This window comes from Rhyacophila brunnea, unplaced genomic scaffold (genome assembly GCF_057557595.1).
Source record: "Rhyacophila brunnea isolate RB1 unplaced genomic scaffold, BYU_Rbru_1.0 scaffold_2, whole genome shotgun sequence".
Lineage (NCBI taxonomy): Eukaryota > Metazoa > Arthropoda > Insecta > Trichoptera > Rhyacophilidae > Rhyacophila > Rhyacophila brunnea.
In genome coordinates, this window is record NW_028232859.1 from 55,691,363 (window position 1) to 55,712,040 (window position 20,678).

At 36.4% G+C, this 20,678-nt stretch overlaps 2 protein-coding genes across 4 annotated transcripts in view; one reads left to right on the plus strand and one right to left on the minus strand.

Annotated features, from left to right (window-relative positions):
- Positions 1–1,207: 1,207 nt before the first annotated feature.
- Positions 1,208–10,719, minus strand: Ciz1 (Ciz1 zinc finger protein). Of its 2 annotated transcripts, none has more exons than XM_085947473.1 (12): positions 10,629–10,719; positions 10,172–10,426; positions 7,592–7,672; positions 5,990–6,339; positions 5,460–5,580; positions 4,951–5,127; positions 4,233–4,562; positions 2,841–2,967; positions 2,553–2,659; positions 2,283–2,466; positions 1,765–2,035; positions 1,208–1,542 (listed from the first exon to the last, which is right to left on the minus strand). In XM_085947473.1, the coding sequence occupies exons 2-12, from the start codon at positions 10,406–10,408 to the stop codon at positions 1,386–1,388; spliced, it is 2,142 nt and encodes a 713-aa protein (XP_085803599.1). In that variant the 5' UTR covers positions 10,409–10,426; positions 10,629–10,719; the 3' UTR covers positions 1,208–1,385. The 2 variants fall into 2 exon arrangements, with proteins under 2 accessions (XP_085803599.1, XP_085803598.1); XM_085947472.1 differs by having other exon boundaries at positions 4,951–5,130.
- A 6,239-nt stretch (positions 10,720–16,958) lies between these two features.
- Positions 16,959–20,678, plus strand: part of LOC147072555 (uncharacterized) — a 130,100-nt gene continuing 126,380 nt past the window's right edge. For both annotated transcript variants that reach the window (XM_085946943.1, XM_085946944.1), the window contains exon 1: positions 16,959–17,163. The gene's annotated coding sequence lies outside the window, so the exon portion shown is untranslated. The remainder of the gene's footprint in view (positions 17,164–20,678) is intronic.

Genomic DNA, 20,678 nt, shown 5'->3' on the forward strand with positions numbered 1-20,678 from the left:
ACAAGTTCCAATTTTCGCGTGAAAATTCAGAAGCTGCTGAAATGTTTTGATCCATGCATGAAATCTTGCAACTTGCACGATAATGTGTTTACATGTGTATTTTCTTGTTATGGCCGCCAGTAAATCCATGCACGTGTAAACGGGGTATAATGCCGACTTGCATATTCAATTAAACAATGTACTTTTAGTCATTCAACATCCAAGACTGGTTGCCTAGGCAAGCAACCAAGTTAATGACAACTCACATTGGTATGTCAATCTTGTTTCGACTTACATGTGGATAGGTAGTTAATAATTATTATTCATGTCAGTGTTATTTGTTTTAGTTTCTGAATTTGGTATTATGCAGACCTCTCCAAAAAAAGTTTTAGAGGTCAGACTAATTGATTTTAACCAAATACCAAATACCGTTGACACCATATCGATTAAGATTATCAGTTCAACTGTAAATATGTGGGAACCTTCTTTTAGATTTCTTGTTCCAACATTCATCAAGACAGTTGAATTACCAAAATCGCCATCTGAGAATGCGGCATACGTGTTTTATCTTTGGTACTTTACTTACATGATACTGGTAGAGTTTGCTGTTCAATATTATTAAGAGCGTACTTCAGTGAAACGGCAAATAATTTTCAACAGTAGGTGCGACGAAATTTCTCACTAGTCGCCAATCGGAGACCGTCCGCACGTCGATTTGTTTTGTCATGGCGAATATATCATGTAAAGATGACTAAAAAACTTTACGTATGTACTTAAAAAAGAAAACATGTCAATGAATATACTATTATTATTAGCAATATAACAATAAACATAACATTAAATAACGCATGTTGGATTTTTATGACAAATTTTTCGTTCGGCACTTGTCATTTGCACAATCCGCGCATCATCTAGCCAAGATCTCTTTAGACCATGCCTCAACTGAAGTATAGCCTTAACCTCACAAAATACAAATGAAATTTATTTCAAAGCATGAACCATCATGATCAAAGCCAGTGATTTTTTACTACAATCACCCCAAAGTGGCATAACCCACTGATGCGACACGCCGCGCGCAATTTTTTAAGCATTGCGGCAGTGCCATATCAGTGTGTTTTGCACAATTTAAACATACACAAATTCATACCGCGCGCGGCGTGTCACGTCAGTGGGTTATGGGACTAAAAGTGGATTATGTAGTGATGTCTAAAAATGAAACACAATCTGATCAGAAGAAAAAACATTTATTATGCATCACAAGTCAGTAAGACTTAAACACATATGTCGCGATATAGTTTCACTTAACATAATATTATTTGAACTATGATCAAATACAAATCCACAAATTAAAATTAATTTTACAAATAATTATATCTACAACTCATTCCGATTGCAAGTCAATATTTCTACTGCTGGGCAGCAGCTTCGACCGATTCAGTCACCTCTGACTCTGGATCCTTTACGGAGATTGAGATGTCCCCCAAAACTGAGACCGCTGACTCATCTGCAGCATTTTCTGTTTCAATTTCCGCTTTTTTATCTGACTTTCGGAATCTGTCGTACCTGCAAAATTAAAAAAATATAATAGAAATACATAATCCTCATTTTGAATTAAAATGTGATGTTTTTGCATAATCATCTCCACAGCAGTGCCTTCTGTTCATAATTTCATTTCTTATTTTTAATAAGTTCAACGCTTGTTTAACCTTTGAATGGCAAAACGCACAAAGAAACCAATGGAGACGAAATAGGAGAGATAAATTTATTACAAGACAGCACTCTAACCTTCCAGTAGTGTTGGTGTCGTCTTCATCATCACTGGACTTGTTGTTAGTATCATGAGTGTGTGTGTGAGGGTGCGTGTCCCTCAGCAAGTCACCCAGCTCTTTGTCCACCTCGGCCCATAGCTTCTCTTCTCCTTCACCCCCCTCTTCTCCGGCACCCGTACCCTTGGCCTTCTGTCCTGCTCCGTTCACTTTGCCCACTTCTGCCTTGGTGGCGGCGGGCGCAGTCGCTGTCTCTCCTGTGCTGCCTTCAGCTGCTGCAGCTTCCTTACCTTTTAAGGCATATTACAGTTAATGTATTATTTATATTTTCATAATATTTTATATCACAGCTAACATTAAATAAAGTTTAATGAAACAACCCACACCTACCATTAAAAAAATTGGTTTTTGTTGTTTTTCCTAATGGACAATTTCTAATAATCACGATTATTGTTGAACATCATTTTTTATCAATCATATATAATTATTCAACGAATGTGGGTATACATAATGAGGCTTTGTATTGAAGATACTCACCTTTGGTCTCCTTGGCCTGCTGATGTATGCGGTGGATCCGCTCAGCCTGCCGACGAAGGGTGTGGTCATCGCAGAAGCGCACATAACGGCTCAGATGAGTCCTCTTTCGGCAATGGCGCTTCACGGTCATATCGTCGGTCTCTCCGCGTGGCAGATACACCTTACACAACTCACAGTAATGTACCTGTTGGTGAAATTTACATTTTAACAGATACATATTTAATTATAATTCATTGGAGAAAGATAACTATTTTGTAAAAAATTGCTGACCTCATACTTCTTGATGTGCTCATTACCGACGCTGACTGAAAGCTTTGGTTTGCTGTCCACACCCTCTTCTGCTTTTTTCTCGCCGGTACTGTCACCGTCTTCAACTTCTGTTTAGGATTCAAAAAAAAATATACAGAAAATGTATTACAATTACATACAGAAATCATCTTTCTAAAAATCATCTCAAAGAGGATCTATAAATTATATAAATGACATTAACAGAAAAAGATATTCAAACCAGATTCCATCATAATATAAGCTCATAATGCATGAGATGAACGAACAAACCGTCCACGTCGCCAACCGAGTCCAGCGTCATGAAGTTCTCCAGGCCCATGTCCATTCCTTCATCTTCGCTGCCCTGTTCGCCTGACTTGCTAGGTTTGGCCTGCTTGTGTTCCAGACGAGCTTTCTTCTAAAAAACCATTCATATGTTAGCTACAAGCAGTGAAGATGAGTTTCATTTCAGAACTAATAATAGGCTGGATAACATAATATTGCATACTTTACGTATCAGAATAGGATCAAAATACAGAAAAAAATTCAAATTCTAGGGAACACTTTCAATAAACACAATATTAATGTGAAATTATGAGATCAAATTTTTATGCAAAAGAAAAGTATTTTTATGACTTTGCAGGTGCAAAATTTAAAAAAAAAACTGACTTAAAACTGGGCTGAGTAAACTGCTCCAACCTGCTGTGACCTCAGAATTTCGTTTCAATTCGGGTCAATAAATAATATTAAACATGTATTGAACTATATATAATAGGTGGAACTACAAAGGAAATACATACTCACAATTACCCATGACAGATGTAATGCCGGGTCCACACTGGCAACAAGTCGCCGGCAACCTCGTTAAATTTTACAATAAGTATAATAATTATCGTAAAATTTCTTAAGCAATTATGATAATTATCGTAAAATTTAACGAGGTTGCCGGCGACATGTTGCCAGTGTGGACCCGGCATTAGACTTGCGAATTCATGGAATGTCACGAATCGCCAAACGATAGCGAAACCAATGTAAACAAGCATGGTATGTGCGTACTTATATTTGTATCACAAAAAATATTTCAATAACCATTGGTAATCAATTTAAAAAAATAATAATTATGATGGCGGAAGGCAATCTGACATCTTTTAATCAACAGTTTTGTAACTGTATTTTGGTCTATTCATGTTATATTGACGTTATTTAGATTTAACGCTACTCAACATTCTATGCTTATACAGTAAAACCTCGTTAGTAAGAACACTTATAAATTCGAAATTCGCCGTAATTCGAAATTTTTGAACATTATTTTCATGGAAAACCATACCGTTAATTCAAATTTCGTAGTTCGAAATGATTTCAGAGTCCTGGCATATAAAAATATTCAATAAATCGTAATAAAGTACACTATTTCATGAGCCAATCATGGGAAATTGTGAGATTTAAAAAAAAAAAAAAATACTTATTTTATGAAGGTAATAAAAATAATCCTGATATTTTATGACCCAATTCGGTAATCACATCTATGATCGGAAACAAAACATTTCGTAAATCGATTTTTGGTTCCATGGAATTCGTAGTAACGAGGTTTTACTGTATGCCATTTAAATTTTATGGGGTGATTGATTTTACTGTGTATATTTAGATAAAAATATTATGTAAGGGTGACGGAGGTTCACTTGCCTTGATATGGTCCAGCGAGCAGATGTGGTGCTCGTAGATCATGGGGGAACGGAAGGTGATGCGGCACGACTTGCAGTAAGGCATGAGAAACTCCTTCATGTTACGGTGTGCTTCAGAACGGTCATGGTCGTTGGTGGTAGTACGGTAAATGAGCTTGCACAGAGTGCAGAAGGCTGTGTCAGGGGACAGTTCTGCTCCTGCAGCCGCTTCCAGCACACGCTGAGCCTTGCGTTGGGTCACACGCATGCGCTGCTGCATGAACTTGAGCTTCAGCGCCACGTCGTCCATGGCATAGCAATGTCGCGATGACTGCAGATGCTTTGAATACATCTGCAATGTATTAATATAGGCATTTTATTTCAACAATTTCAATTGTTACTATGTTGTTGGTTCAAGTTCAACCACGGGCGTCATTTGTTTCATGTTTTCTGAATGAATAATACAAAATTAAGTTATAACAAAAGATATTTTTACCTAACTGAGCCTGGCTTATGGGTCAGTGGTAGAATATTTGACTGCACTTTCAAATATTAGTGGTTCGAGCCCACCCATTTATATTTCTTTTGTCACTTCAGCTGGGAAACACTAGTAAATCATATTTTTATTTTGTTGCAAATAGTTTTACTAGTCTAGTACTGCATAAAACAGCATGGCGATCTGGGTGACTAAAATTTTTTTTAAGGTAGTCTCCCATGATAATAAAAAAGAGGGTAGGCACCTTGAATGTGAGATACTTCTCACGACAGTGAGTGCAAATGAGGCGAATGTAGGCCCTGGACATAGGTTTGGCGTGCGGCGGGTTGGGAGGGATCTCGGTGTCTGCCTCCGCCTCCTCGCCCGAGGCCGCATCTGCTGCCTCCTTGTCAGTTGCCTCACCTTCTGCTCCCTCTTCTCTCTGCTTTCAGATAGGGTAACGAAAAATAATTCAAATAAGCATGAAGTTTGCTACAAATGAAATTGGAATGTGAAATAACTTACAACAAATTTAATTATTAATCTTAGTAACCCTTTTCTAATGTTCACTTTCATAAATATATAGATGGAAGGATTTCTTCAAGAGCTTTTGTTATGTTTGCAATTTATCTACTACACAAAAAGGTGTATGATAATCATAATTAATCCTCTTTACTGTTTTTTCTTGGTAAAATAAATTCATTTGAGTATGAAGCGAATATTATGCAATTAAAATAGAGAATAAAATGAAAAGGGGGGTTGGGAGAAAAATACCTTGATGGGGGCATCGGCAGCGACGATGGTTGGTGGGTCATCCTCAGGTTTCTTGGTGTCGATGTCCCAGTCATCTTCGGCTTCACTGGAGGTGGCCGAGATGCGCTTCCCCTTCAGGACGCTAATAATGCAATCTTTGATTAGCTTTCGCCGTCGCGACCCTCCACAAAATTCAATGTGACCCCTCGTCTATTCTTTCAAATCTTGTAAAGTGATCATTAGGATATCGCAATATTATGCTGTTTTGATTTTTTCATCTTTCAAAATTTCTTTTATTCATTTCAAAATGGCTCCACAATTGGAGTGACACGTGTATCTAGTTACATGTCTTCGGTGGCCGACCAAAAACGCGCTGGTCGCCCGGCGTCTCGATGAGACCGTATGGCTCACAAAAGCCGTGAGGGAATGTATTTTCATATTGAATGGGCACATCGAGCGCCTATTGTTTTCATCATGCACCATTTTATTTTGGGCGGAACTCTGGGCGCCGGACGACCGTCGGGCGCCGATTTGTAAAAATGAGCAATTACCTTCTGATCTTGGCCTGCTTGAGACGGCGGACGTAGTTGGCAGGCCGCGAGGGGAGAATCCTCCGGTAGGAGAAGGGGCGGGAGGAGACACCGCGGTAGGAAGCGCGGGAGGACCTCATGAGGCGGCCTCGATAGGAACGGCGTGCAGAGCGCATAGCGCCGCGGGAGCGCACAGGGGCAGCAGGCGAGGCGCGCGGGGGCGGCATGTTGCTCTTGCGGTAGGAATTGTCACGCGGCGGCGGCGAGCGTCGCCCCTCTGAGTAGCGGCGTTCGGGTGACTCCCGCCTTCCGTAGTCACCTCCGCCGTAGTGGTCCAAGTTGTCTCGGCTCCTCCTTCCTCCGCCGCTTCCCTGAACACAATCGGTTATCTTTGGCGGTCCCGTTCGGGCGGGCGTCCTTCGCGCCCCCTCAGAACGACGGCCTCCTTTTTAAAGTTTGAGCGCTTCCAGGCGGAGCGGTTTAATTTCGAAAGCTAATTTTTAAATTTTCATTCTGAGCGAGAGAACCATCGGCCGTCTATCGCGTTCATCACCTCATTCGGGGTGTAAAACGGAAAACCTCTGTTCGATTCGAGTCTGAAAACCAAAAAATCTCACCCCCCTCTTGCCGGTGCTCTCTGAAAAATAAAATGCGGCCGAGCCCGTGGGGTTCTCTCGGCCGCGGAATCGTCTCATCATCTGTCTCTCCGAAAGACTGTCTCTCGAGATCATTAAAAATGTGATCGATTTTATCAAATTTTTGGAATTTTCACATCGGACTGCATGTTCCCCATTTCAAGGGTTCGAGGGTCAGGATGATGCGAATCTTAAAATGTATGCCTCTCCGTATGGAGGGTGCGTTCATATTCATTTCAATAATATATCAAAAATGGCGAGCTCTATCCGGACTGGATCGAGTCAACGGATTAGGAACGGACGGTGCCACGGCACATTCACTGGAGAAATAACAAAACAAACAAATTCAGTCACGCTAATTAAATTCAACAAGTTAACATTATCATTGGGAATTTATCCGTGTCCGCGATTAATTTTAATTTCCTGAAATTTAATAAGCGGTTAAAACAAAACTTCCCCTCAATTAGGTAAATCAAAAAATTCCATGAATCAAAATTGTCAACACTCAAGAAACTCGAATGATTTTCTAATAGTCCATGTTGAAAATAGCTTACGGCACCTTATCGACATACAGCAATGAAATACAAATGTTGAAACAGATACTAGAATTGTTTCATATTTGAAAACATGAATAAAAACGGAACTCAAAAAATTAACTATTGGCTACTGGATGGTCTCATAATAAAGGAATATAAAACAAGTTTCTCTAATATGTACTAGATACGTTGTTTTATATTTTATTTGACCCAAAAATAATGGTTTTTTTACTTGAAAAAGATTACAATGTATTTTCAGCTGATAACTTAAAAAATATCAATATATTTTAGTTTAGAGGACCAGTATTGCAAACTGAAGACTACATGTAATACAAAAAATGATGAAAATTTTCCTGAACTGGCTGTATATCCTTCCTAGCAATGGATGATCTCCAATTTACAACGTGCAAGGCAACTGAGGGGTTTAGGATTGTTTTTAAAAGAATAGTTACCTCCATACGCATACGTTTTCTTTCTGGTGATACTCTGGAGTACTCCCGGGAGCCATAACTCGGTCCTTCCTGGAACATATGCTGGATTGAAACAATATAACAACTGTCTGGGACATTAACAATGTCACATTCGAGAGTATGCTCCAAAATTATTAAAAAAAATGTGACATGCACAATGAAACTTTTTGTTTTACTCTCCACCATTAAAATCACTGTCGTCAATGTATGGCAACTGTGCATTAAATTTTAGTCAATATAATCTATTCTATTTTCACTTCCACCATGGTAGTCCACATACTAACAAAGTGAAGTGGTGATTTTACTCATGCGATGATCGCACTGCATTTGAAGACTAGATTTGATGAAACGAAAATGTGAATTTTTATTTTCGTAAAATATTGGCAAATCAACAAAACTGTATAATTTCTTTCTAATAGCTATATCTTTTTAGTGAATTTTAAAATGTCGCATATATACTAATAAAAAATAAAGTTTTAGGCCTGATTTAGACCAAGCGAGCAAATGTTTGTTCTTCCCCCACTCCAGCAAAATTCTCTAAACGTAAACAATTTTTGGCGAGGAGTGGGAGAAGAATGAACATTCGCTCGCTTGGTCTAAATACACCTTTAGAATTCAGAAATGTTTGATGAATTGCACTGCAGTGCAGGTACCTACTATGCAATCATCCGTGTCCGGAAACTTGTACATATGCAGTTCGCTGTATCACGCTTTACCGTGAAATGTTGTATCGGAAATATATGGCCGGATACTAAAGACCGTCAAACCTCTTTGGGTCGTATAGTACTGACATAAAATTCATGTCTAAATAAAATACGGTTCCTGTCAGTTTACACTTTATAGCAAGCCAGCAGTAAACAAATATTGTCATCTCTTTGCGATAAGAAAGCTCACGGCAAACTGTGCCACAGTGAAATGTTTTACGTACAATTTACATGTAACCGCAATCATCGCATAAGTAAAATCAATGCCATTGAAATGTACACATTCAACTTGTTCGAATACGATTATTTTAGACCCCCCCCCCCCCATCACCTATTCAATGCAATATTTCAGCCAAAATTCATAGTAAAATACACAAAATGTAGAATTGAGTACAATGATCGCATGCACTAGTAAAATCACTGCTATAGTCTGACAACATAAACGTTAACTTTTTGTTATCGGTCGGATATTTTGTGTCTGCTGTTTTCGGCCAGTACGGAAGCGACTAAAGGAACAGCCCGTATTACACGTAGCAAATCGTCAAAGTTACTTCCAATATGAATAATTATTAAACTACTGTCCGCAACAAGATCTTGGCGATAACAGGATGTCACTGTAGTCGTGTGTAGAAGATTTCTGTATTGTCATTTTTTGAAAAAACAAATCAGGCAAAATTACGTTTTTAATTTTTAACATTTCTATTCTCAGTAATTCACTTAGAAGTCCCAATTATTATTCGATAATTAACAATAGAAAAATAAATTCAAATAATTTCACCGCTTAATTATTATTATTACGATAGTTAGATTAATTATTACTGGGTAATTAGGTATTGAGTTTGGAAGGAAATAAAAACATTAGCTGATTATATTATTAATTAAATAATTAGGAGAACACAAATTATGACTTATTAAGTATGAGTGTAATTTACAAAAATAATGTCTTTTAATTGGTAGGTTTAGTAAAGTTGTCATTGTAAAACTATAAATATGTGATTGAATCGTGTAAAACAGAGTTTTCGTGAACACATACTGACGTCAACATGCCTGAGTTCAGTGATGTGCTAATTATTCACCCCTACTCTATGTACACGAAAGGAGGTGAGCTTCTGCGCAGGTCCGTGCTTAAGTTGTTTAGCTATACAGTCGAACTTGGTTATTACGAGGAAGATAGGATCGACTGAATTTGCTCGTTATAAGCGTTACTTGTTATATCAGAGAATAAGTATTTTTAAATGAGCAGTCACAAAACACATAAAGTCGCAATTCAAACAAAAATACACAATTAGAATTTTTCCACGAAACAAGCATGGCATTCATAAACTACAAAAGTTGTTAATTGTAATGAACGCTGGTTGGTACCTACTGACTTCACAAACCTTGGATTTTTTACTTATTTCAACCATATGGGTGGATACTTTTTCAATATTGTCGGCAAAAACACCAATAAGGTAGGTACTTACGACACTAAACTAGTGTCATGAACGTAATCCGATTCCGGCGGCATCCTGTCCGGTCGGATTATATTGCTTAGGGTCGAAATGTTTTTAAACGATCGACACATTAACAGTTTTGAGATACTTTTGACGGTTTTTAGCTTGTTATAAAAAGTAATTAATGTATGCAGAAAATCATATACTAAATGTGAACGAATGTTTCCTCGTTACACCCGAGATCTGGTGGAATTGTCAATTGACAATCTGGTCGAGAGAGGTGAAATTGCTGTCGGTACACCATGCATAAAAACTACAAATTATAGACTAATTTACCAACACAATGGTTCATCCGTTAGTAACATGAAAGAATAATGGCGAAGCAAAAATAAGTGTGCCTTTGGCAAATAAATAATGTTACTTACTGATGATCGATATGATTTCTTATAACTCATTTCCTCCGATCTATCGTTTCTTGCTGAGTATCTATCTCCTCCGCCGGAATTGTATCTTTCGTTTGACATGTGGTTGTAGCCTCCTCGGCCGCCGCGGTCGTTGTACGAGCCGCGGCCACCTCTGTACGGTGTCCCTCTATAAGAGGAATAACCACCTCGGGGTTTAAAACCGCCGTGTCCTCCATAGCCTCGCCCTCTCGAAGACATGTTGCAATAAGATTAACACTGCAAAATGCGAGTTGAATATTATTATTTTATCACAAACTAAAAGGAGAAAATTACCACGAAATAATCACTAAAGGTGGATTCAAAAAGGCCGACATGACAGGAGTACAAATGGGTTTCATAGAAGAGATTCGGGGTCAAGTGGTTAAACTGGTGACGTATTCAAATCAGTTTAAAGCGACACGAAATGCCTTCAACTCACCGAATTGCTTGATTGAAGCACTATGCAACAAAATATTACAGAAATTACAGAAACGACCAGCTAAACGCTACCCGACGACGCTGATTAGGGCAAATGGGACGACAAATAGCTGTGGATGGCTGTGGAATTTAGGAAACGGAAATTCAATTCCCTTCAGTGTTGCTCAGCGTTGCCATCTTTTTATCACGATTTATAGTACGCGGTTCAAGAAGTTATAGTATTTATGCAAAAGTTATAGTACACACTGTCATCTGGTGAAAATATATAGGTTTTTTGTTTTTCACAAAATAAATAGGTAACGGAGAAATTCAAAAATTATCGGGCTCTTTTTAATTAAGGTACCTCCTCCTATGAAAAATGCTTGTCAGCGAATTGAGAAATTCCATTTTCAATCAAAGTGAAGGGCTTTTTTTCTTTGTTTTCTCGGCTCGCCAAATTTTATTCTATTACGAAATTATAATACTCGGTGTGTATTTTTTAATATCGAAATTAAATCCTCATATAAAAATACATTTTTTTCGATATCTAAGATTATAATATTTTGGGCGTACTATACCTTTTTAATATCGTACATAGTACGCAGAACAAAATTATAGTACAAATGCTATAATAATTATAATACGGTTAGGATCAATGACATTATTAATTTATAGCAATATGACCTTTATTGTAATGGCGTTAGAACAGTGTTTCTAGTGGCAATGTTCATTTGAGCGAACCCGTTCGAACCGAACCATTCGGCAGATCAGACAAAAAACATCGGCGTTAGAACAGATTATGCTATTCGGCAGACCCGACAAAAAAGTGAGTGTTATTTTTTTTCCAGATGCTTCGTCCATATTAATGTCATTGGTTGGGAACACTCGACTGGACTGTTGCCATCTTTTTGTCACCGAACGCGGTCTACGTTTATATATTATTATTATCGTGATACTTATGTATGACACTTAATATAAGCAGTAGTTATAGTTATACCAGACACTTACATCGCGTACGACGACACTCACCTATCACTTATTCCAGACACTTATTATACGCAAAGGTAAACACTGCGTCTTCTAGAGATAAATCACCAAAGTTGAGCTGCCGTCTACTTTTATGTCAAGAGTATTTGACATATTATTCGTAGTTTGACAGTTGGTGAAGGTTATAAGATTTCGGAAACAGTGTGCATTAAATTATTATCCATAACGAATGATAAAAAAGAGTGGTTAAAGGCAGATATTGACGAATTAATTGATCGATATTATTTAATATTATTATTAGATGGTAAAAATAAAAAAATACTGCTATAAACACTAGACATGGATAGATTAGAATTTTAGCTTTATAAATATACTCAATTCATAAGGAATAACCATCAATTTCTCGTAGAAATATAGTTTCTCGATGTGGACTCGTCAAATATGATTGATTTTTGAGGGCCATTTCAAATAATGCACTTTTACCGATTTCACATTTAAAGTTACCTAATTTAAATGGGTAGATAGGTATGTAAAAGTGTAGAGACTTATTTCAGCGAGAAGTAGACGAGAATTTATGTCAGATACCATGCAGACATAAGTGAAATTCTATATCAGATACCTACATGACATAAGTATCATGATATAAATGTCAAATGTAGACTTACCATAGAAATTATATAATATAGTATTTCCGCAAAAAGTAGTACGCCTTGTTTGTTGAAAATGTATATTATAAAATGTCAGCCAACCTTCGAATAATTATCGAATGATTAAATCTTTGATGATGATCATAAATGATTTTTTCTGGTATTTAATATTATAGTAGGTACCTACTCCACATTACTTGAAGACTACAGACCAATGACATTAATATGGACGAAGCATCTAGAAAATAAAATGACACTCACTTTGTGTCGGGTCTGCCGGATGGCGAAATTCATATTTTAATATCGGTATGCTACGCTCAAATGAACATTCTGCTTGCAAGCGGTCTGGAGACACCGCTGGGTCTGCCCATACAAAATTTCTGACTGTCAGGTTTCGACTTCACCGTTATTATTGTGTTACAAAATGCCAATGTGCCTAGTTAAAAATTGTAAAAAAATCTACTAAACACTCAAAGAAAGATGGGATATCACTTTTCATGTGTTAGCTCGTATTTATAAAATGCCATTTTAAGATATTGATGAATGTTTATTCAATGCAATTGAATGACAGGAACCATTGGACAGTCAGCCGCCTGTGATTCGCTGAGCTCACTTGCGTCTAATCTCCGAGAAGTCGTAAGTAACCGAGACTCTGTTTCTAACGCAATGAGTCATGACACTAATACGCTATTACAATAAAGGTTATATTACTATAAATTCTCGAAGCTTGTATCGCATAATGGAAACGGATACGTCATATCGTCACGTGACATCTACCTATACATCTGTGAATGACTTTCATGCACAATTTCTCGTGCGCGCCGGGTATGAAGTGAGATGTCCATTTAATACGTCATTGCTACAGACCTACAGCCTTATCTGGAGAATGGTCAAGAATGGAACTACGCGATATTGAAAAACGTCATCCGAATGTCAGATTTTGTCAGTTACGAGTCTTGATTGGGTAGTTTTCGACCGTGGCTCCCCCATCTCATTCTTCATAAGTTTGTAGATCTGTACAATGTATTGGTGAGAAAAGTCATAAAAAAGCCCTGCAATTCAATTTGGAATGGAAGTTGTTAAATATCCGGATGATCAATTTTCGGCTAAAAGAGCTAATAGTTTGACACGGAACGTTTAAATTCGTGAATTGTTTTAAAGAATTACTCAGACACGGTGGCGTATCAAAATTTTCTCGGACCGCGTACTTAATTTTGGTGACAAAAAAAGTTATTTCTGAAAAAAAAAACTTTAGTAGGTACCTACACAGAACATTATTCATTTGAATCCTTTAAATTTATAGTATTTTTCTTTTTTTCTTTCTTTCGGCCGTAAATATTTGTGAAAATCATTGAGTTTGATTCAAATAGATTTAACGGTGGGCATCTTAGAATATAGATACATCGTGGGCACCGTCCAATCTCTTTGGTTTGATTAAATAAAACAAAAAATCAAGGAGACTAGTTCCATCTACCTACATACATGCCTACGGGTTGTAATATCTAAATTAGCATACTATGGCAAGGACGTAGCAATATGTTTTAGCTACCAGGGCTGTAATATAAAATACATCCCTTACGTAATACGAGACTTTTCTTTCTTTCTTCTATCGACCATGTCCGATCCTAATAGGATCATATGGGCCTCCACAGGGTGGAAGTTTATATTAGGTAAAAGATTTTGTTTTTACGAGAAATGGATGTCAGCCACTTGCTCAACCTATTAGGTCCATACTCTGACTCATACACAAATTGAAAAACAATATGTGTACTTGCCAGACCCAGGATGTGAACCTGGGACCCACAACGCTATAGGCAGACGCTTAAGCCGTGCAGCCATTGGCGCAACATTATAAATTTATCGTACTATTTTACATTATTTTTCGTGGAATATTGTACTAGGTATAATTCTGCGGCAGTGAACCAAAAACAGATAGGTAGGTAGGTATAATTTCAAGGGTGGGAATTAATCGCACAATGCAATAATCAAAATTCACAAAAAAAATAACTTTAACATTTGGAAAGTAGTTTTCCCATATATTAAATGATTTCACAAATAAATAGATGAAATCACATAAAATAGTTTGTATCACAAAACAAAAATCATGAATCACTCATTGTAAATATAAATTCACTCAATTTTGACAACTGCACACATTTGTAAAATTGTTTTCACCGACAAATAATATATCGCACAAAGAAAAGGTAGAAATTCACAAATGTCAAACTAATAATTGTAGCAGCAATACAATTTATTAGAAGGCAATCGCAAAAATGATGCTTAGGTGTCAATATAATTAATGTTTAACGCAGTAATATAAATATGTGTATATTTGTGCTGCTATCGTTCATAAATTATTTGATGTAAATCTACAACCAAATAACACCACCTAGGTATATCTTTTTCGGTTCATCGATATAAATTTTGGTAAATGTGGCGCAAATGCCGTCATGAGATTGTATAAGTATCATTTTTGAACTAAACCTAACCTAACCTATTCTAACGTAATCTAACCTAATATAACTTAACCTAACCTAACCCAACTTAACCTAACCTAACCCAACCTAACCTGACCTGACCTAACCTAACCTAACCTAACCTAACCTAACCTAACCTAACCTAACCTAACCTACCCCAACCTTCATCTTTTTATGCATTGCCCCATTTTCAGCTTCCAAAGACAGCAGCTGGAGGCGCGATGCAGGAGTCTAGATGAGGATTTATGCGACATCGGATCTGTGATAGTTCACAAGGAACTATCACGAAAGGTAGTATCATACATGATTAAAATAGTGCAGGATATTGGCAAAATAAACAAAGCCAGGACACAAAATGCCGAACACTCTTCAAGTGAAACGGAAGGCCTGGTGATTTCTGTCAACAGTCCGTCTTCTCCTGAAGAGTTTTCTGTGGTTTCCTCTTCACAAGAGCAAATGCGGAGAAGTTTCTGTTAGGACCCACAGCAGTATATCCCTCCTGATCCCAACACTATATAGTAAAAAAAAAAGACTAATAAATAAAGAAAACTCCAATTGAAGATCTACAAACCTTTTACATAATAAGCAAGGTCAATAATAAACGCAACTCCCATATAAAAAAAAAACCTACCCCAACCTAATATTAGGTACCTAATAATATAATCTTAGATTGTGATAATGAAGTATCAAAATCTATGAGCATTTCAAATTTTAAATTAACAATTATTGGATCGAAAAACCTATGTGCCGACAGAAAAAGGTATTTATTATAATTATTGTCTACTGGAATAAACTGTTTTCGTAAAAAAAATCATGAAAGCTTATGACGGCATCTGCGGCACAATTACCTAAGTTTTAATTAACGTCACTTTCTAAATAGGTATTTATAGTATTATTTGAATCTGAAAGTAGGTACCTAATACATACTTATGTTTTGCCAAAATATTGTTTAAAATCATTAAACTTAATTTTCATAGTGTTTGTATTCTTTTACGATTAATTAGTTACAATAGTATATTGATACGTGAAGACTACTTTTTCCTTAGTGCACATCGATCATTTGAGTGTTGTAGTTGATTTGTGAATATCATCCATTCCCGATGTGACGAACATCTTTTTAAATGTTCTCAGCGCTTTGTGAAAACAGTCTATTCAAGTGTGCGAATATATATTCCCCTATTTTCAATATGTAGATAACGACGCGTATCTACTATAGTTTCTCGGGCCGCATACTATAATTTGATTACAAATAGCTGGCTCGACTGACTATACTTCCACTTTCAAAAGATGTTAACACCGATTGACAAAGTAAATACCATAGATAATGAACATAAGCCATAGACTACGTCAGTGCTACTTTAGCTATGGCACGCGTGTCACTAGTGGCATGCGAGATGATTTTGTATTGCACGCGGATTTTTTATTTTGAAAAGAAAAAAATACGTACAATAAAGTGTATATAATATATTTTTTAAATAATGACGTCATTTCCATGCGTATTTTCTTTGGTTTTTAATATTATTATTACCAAACGATACTCAAACTGAAACGATGAAATTCTTGGATAATAACAGATCACATTGTATAAAAAATAGCAGGCAAATACCTACTCTTCAAGAATAAGCATTACATTTATGTAAATAATATATTATAATTAATAGCATAAGTCAGTTTTTAGGACTTATGCGTCACATAATATTATTGCATTGACCTCATCAGCTGGCGACGGGGCAAGCCGCGCCGCAACACTCTGATTTTGATCGATTTATAATGGTTGAGACCAATCGGTAAATTAAAAATGAATATAATTAAATAACAAACCTGATGAAATTTATCGGCAATCTTTCAAATATAAACAGCTGCTTGTTATTTTGCCTCAAACATCATCGCTAAAAATGAAAAAACCGTTCAGCGATAGGGAATATACACAGTCTTAATCTCTTTGGATTATACCTACCTAATAAATATGAAAGAAGCGTGGTTAATATGCTTCCACGATCACGATTGTTAAAATATATACCAACGGATAGAAACACGGCGAAAATAGTATCAAGGACACAATTGAAATTATTAAATTTATTTAATGGCATTCTAAAAACCACGCCATGAAAAACTGCTCTGCACGGCACAGTCGAAAAATAATATTTGGGACATTTTGGCACGCGTACGTAAAAAGGTTTGTTATCACTGGACAACGTGAACTTATCACCATAGATAATATACGTAAAAGCTTCGACTTTTGACAGTTACATATCTATCTATATTATCTGTGGTTAACCTATTCAGTCAGTAATTACTAATTCGCTTTCGCTGTAATACTGAACTACTTGTAATAAATGCTAGGTATGTAAACAATAATAATCTATTTGTTTACCTCTGTAAGAGTTGAATCCAGGCTTTTTGACGCTTCTCTGAAACTTGATAAAGGAGACGATTCTACTCGTAGGTATGTAAACAATCATATTTATATCGAAGCCGTTAAACCACATTGAATGGGTACACTGTTTAATTCTGTTGAAATCTCAAAATTGGTGGCCCGTCCTTGATTTAGTGTATGGAACAATATGAAAAGCTTTATTTTTGTTTGAATATTGTATAATAATATTATAACGTTGACTTATATTAGTAAAATGTCCACTTGAGTTTTTCCCGCTTTTTTATATGGAAAATATTGTCGATAAAATAAAATTATTGTTTCTAAAGTGGTTTTGTTGTGTGAAAAGTTTCCTCATATTTAGTGTACTTCATTAATTTCGAGAATTATATAAAAATAGAGACAACAACATAAGTAATTATTACAATATTAGTTTTATTACAACAATAATAGGTACTTACGTATACACCCGATCCTCTTTTTGCATGGTTTCGAAATAACACGGTTTACAAAAAGTACCGACTATTTTTTATTTATCCTGATTTTTTTGCTTAACACGGTTTAAAAAACTAAAAAGAATAAAAATGCGTATGCATGTACATATTTATAGAAAAATTACATTGCAATGGACCGCACGCCACTGGTGGATACATATTATGTTGTCACCAGATGCCGCCCAGACATACATACGTACATACATAGTGCCACTAGTCAGTCACTTTGGGTTCGATACGAGAGATGTGGCGCGTGCTTCGGCGTCAGCGTCATTAAATATTTCCAGCGATGAGAGTGATTTTTCACCAGCGAAAAACTGCAGTAAACGGGCACGTTTATTGTCAAGTAGCGATACTGAATGAACATATTCCTCTATGCTAAATTCAATTTCAATCGAAATCCATGTATTTTTATGTATAAATATTTTTATTTATAAATAATAAATAAATTTGATTTATTTTTGAGTTCAAGAATTTCGTATTTTGAGTTGATTTTAGTAATGGATTATTTACTGTTAAAATAAATAAATGGATACCATTTTTGTATGGGCACCTTATTTTTTTTTTACACGGTTTTGTTTTGCACGGTAGTGTTTGGAACGTATCCCCCGTGCCAAAAGCGGATCGGGTGTACAATAATGGTATAATTGTTTGGGTCCGATGAAAGGAATTTACCAACCTCAGGATAAGACAGTATAACCCCTATTTTACGTTTTTTAAGGGACTGAAGAAAAAAAACCTAATTGGAGGGAAAATGTAAAAGGGGGGTATTGAAAAAGAGAACATTTAAATTTTATGTTTCTAAAAAAATAACGTTTTATTAAAAAAACAACATTCAATTTATATTTTTATTGAATTTTTTTTTATTTTTTATTAAAAAAATCATGTACTTAAGTATATTAGTTTGTTGCATTTTTGTTTTTTTGTTATGTAATTCTCTTTCAAGACTATATAAACATTTAAAAGTGTCATCTTGGATATCAGCAGAGTTTGTAAAGTAGGTTTTTAAACCCTCGGTGAACCTCATTGCTTCTTCTTTTGTTGGAATATCAACCTCTTCTTCATCAGACAGTTCTTCAGAAGCGCGCGTAACTCGCATATTTTGAATATTTCTGACGTAAATCGCGGGAAAGAAAAACGTAAATGCGGGTATTAAATGTACTGAAATACATCGGGACTGAAAAAATTACACGCAATTGCCGGGAAAACGTGAATTCCGGGCACGTAAAAACGAGGTTATACTGTATTAATATTATTATGAATCTTTGATAGATGATAAGTAATGTCAAAATACACTGGCTCTTATTGAAATTTAAAAAAAAATGCAATTACTTGGATCTAGGTAGTAACAAACTGCCCCTTGGTTCGTGTCCGGAAACTTGCACGTATGCAGTTCGTTGTATTACACTTCACCGTGAAATGTTGTATCGGAAATATATGGCCGTATATTAAAGACCGTCCAACCTCTGGGTCGTATAATAGTACTGACATAAAATTCATGTCCAAATAAAACACGGTTTTTGTCGGTTTATACTTTACAGCAGTGGTCTCCAAACTCAATAACTATGTGAGCTACTTTCAGAAATTGAAATTGTCTGGTGAGCTACTTATTATCCTTTATCTATTTATATATCATACTTTATCTATGGTAGGATAATAATATTATATTACTTAAAATAAATTAGGACACCGGACGGAAACAAAATTGACCTTTGATTGATGTATAGATGCATAATGCACATAGGCCTAAAGGACGTACGGTGCCGTTCCCTCGCTCGCTCACAGTTAAAGTGACAGTCGCTAGTGGTATATAGGGCATGGCCCCCATATCCTAAAGCGGCCCCCAAGCCAGGATCTTTGGTGCCCCCCCCCCTCCTACGTATCTCTAAGGTTAAAGACAGTCTCACGCTTTACAGTGGCGTTTTCTAAATGGTGTTCAAGGTCAAATAAAATTCAGTGTATTTTAGCAATTTTTAAACACATCGAATTATGGAATTGTCAAATATCAACACAAGACAACCGATAATTGCATCGCACAACCATATATTTAAAAAAATTTTCACTATTAAAGCAAATTTAAGATGTGTGTTTATCTCATTTATCTGGCCACCCCCACTTAACCCCGGGCCTCTGGGCTAGAGCCCTGTCAGTCATAGGGGTGAGGCCATGTGGTATTATATGCATTGTTTATATTCCCACCTAAGTTAATATAGCGGCGATACAAGAGCGAGAGAGAGACAAAGTGTATAGCGCAGTTCCCATCGTAATACATCGCTGACTGCTTCTCTATTTTACTTCGTCTGTACACACAAATCGTTTTGCGTTATGTTTATCGTTATTCATATTACAACGGCACATATTTCTTTTCGGAGACCAATAATAAAATTTGAGAGGCAAATTTATAAATATGATAAAATATCCTACACGAGCTACCGAAAATGCCGCCGCGAGCGACCATTTGGCAATCACTGCTTTACAGGAAGCCAGCAGTAAACAAATTTTGAAAATAGTCGATATACTGGATTATTTGTTAGGTTAGGTTAGGTTTTCATTTTTGAATTCATGAAATTTGCCAAAATCAGTTATGAAAATTAAATTAATGTTCATAATACGGTCATCTGTTTCCGATAGAAAGCTCACGGCGAACTGTGCCACGGTGAAATGTTTTACGTACAATTAACATATGACCCCTCTGGTTCTGGACGAATACGGGGAATTCGCAGGAGAGGGCTGTGGAATGTTTTTGGTGAGGGGGTTGATTTCAGGAGTAACACTGTTTAAGGTGACTTGATTTATTGAGATGTAATACAAATTTTATTACAGATACCTATGAATTGGTACAAAAAAAACTGTTATTATTACCCATCGTGTTTGCGTGAAAAAGTACTTGCTGAAGAACACGTCTTTGTAGTTCGACAAGGAGGCCGTAACTGGATACAAAATTATTCAGTTCAACTGGGTCAATGGAATCAGGGAGTCGTTAACTGAAATCTGTGACTAATTGATATTTTTACGAGCTTGCGCACGCTGGAGATGTATCCAGAATGATGCCATCATAAAAAGTTGGTATTGACCAATAACTTAATAGGTTAC

Bases quoted from the DNA above. Each gene is read 5' to 3' on its own strand.
- Ciz1 (XM_085947472.1), bottom strand. From the start codon at position 10,408: ATGTCTTCGAGAGGGCGAGGCTATGGAGGACACGGCGGTTTTAAACCC. The intron at 6,340-7,591 runs GTAACTATTCTT...GATTGTGTTCAG, and splicing joins GAAAACGTATGCGTATGGAG to GGAAGCGGCGGAGGAAGGAG. The intron at 2,467-2,552 runs GTCAGCAATTTT...TTTCACCAACAG, and splicing joins AGCACATCAAGAAGTATGAG to GTACATTACTGTGAGTTGTG.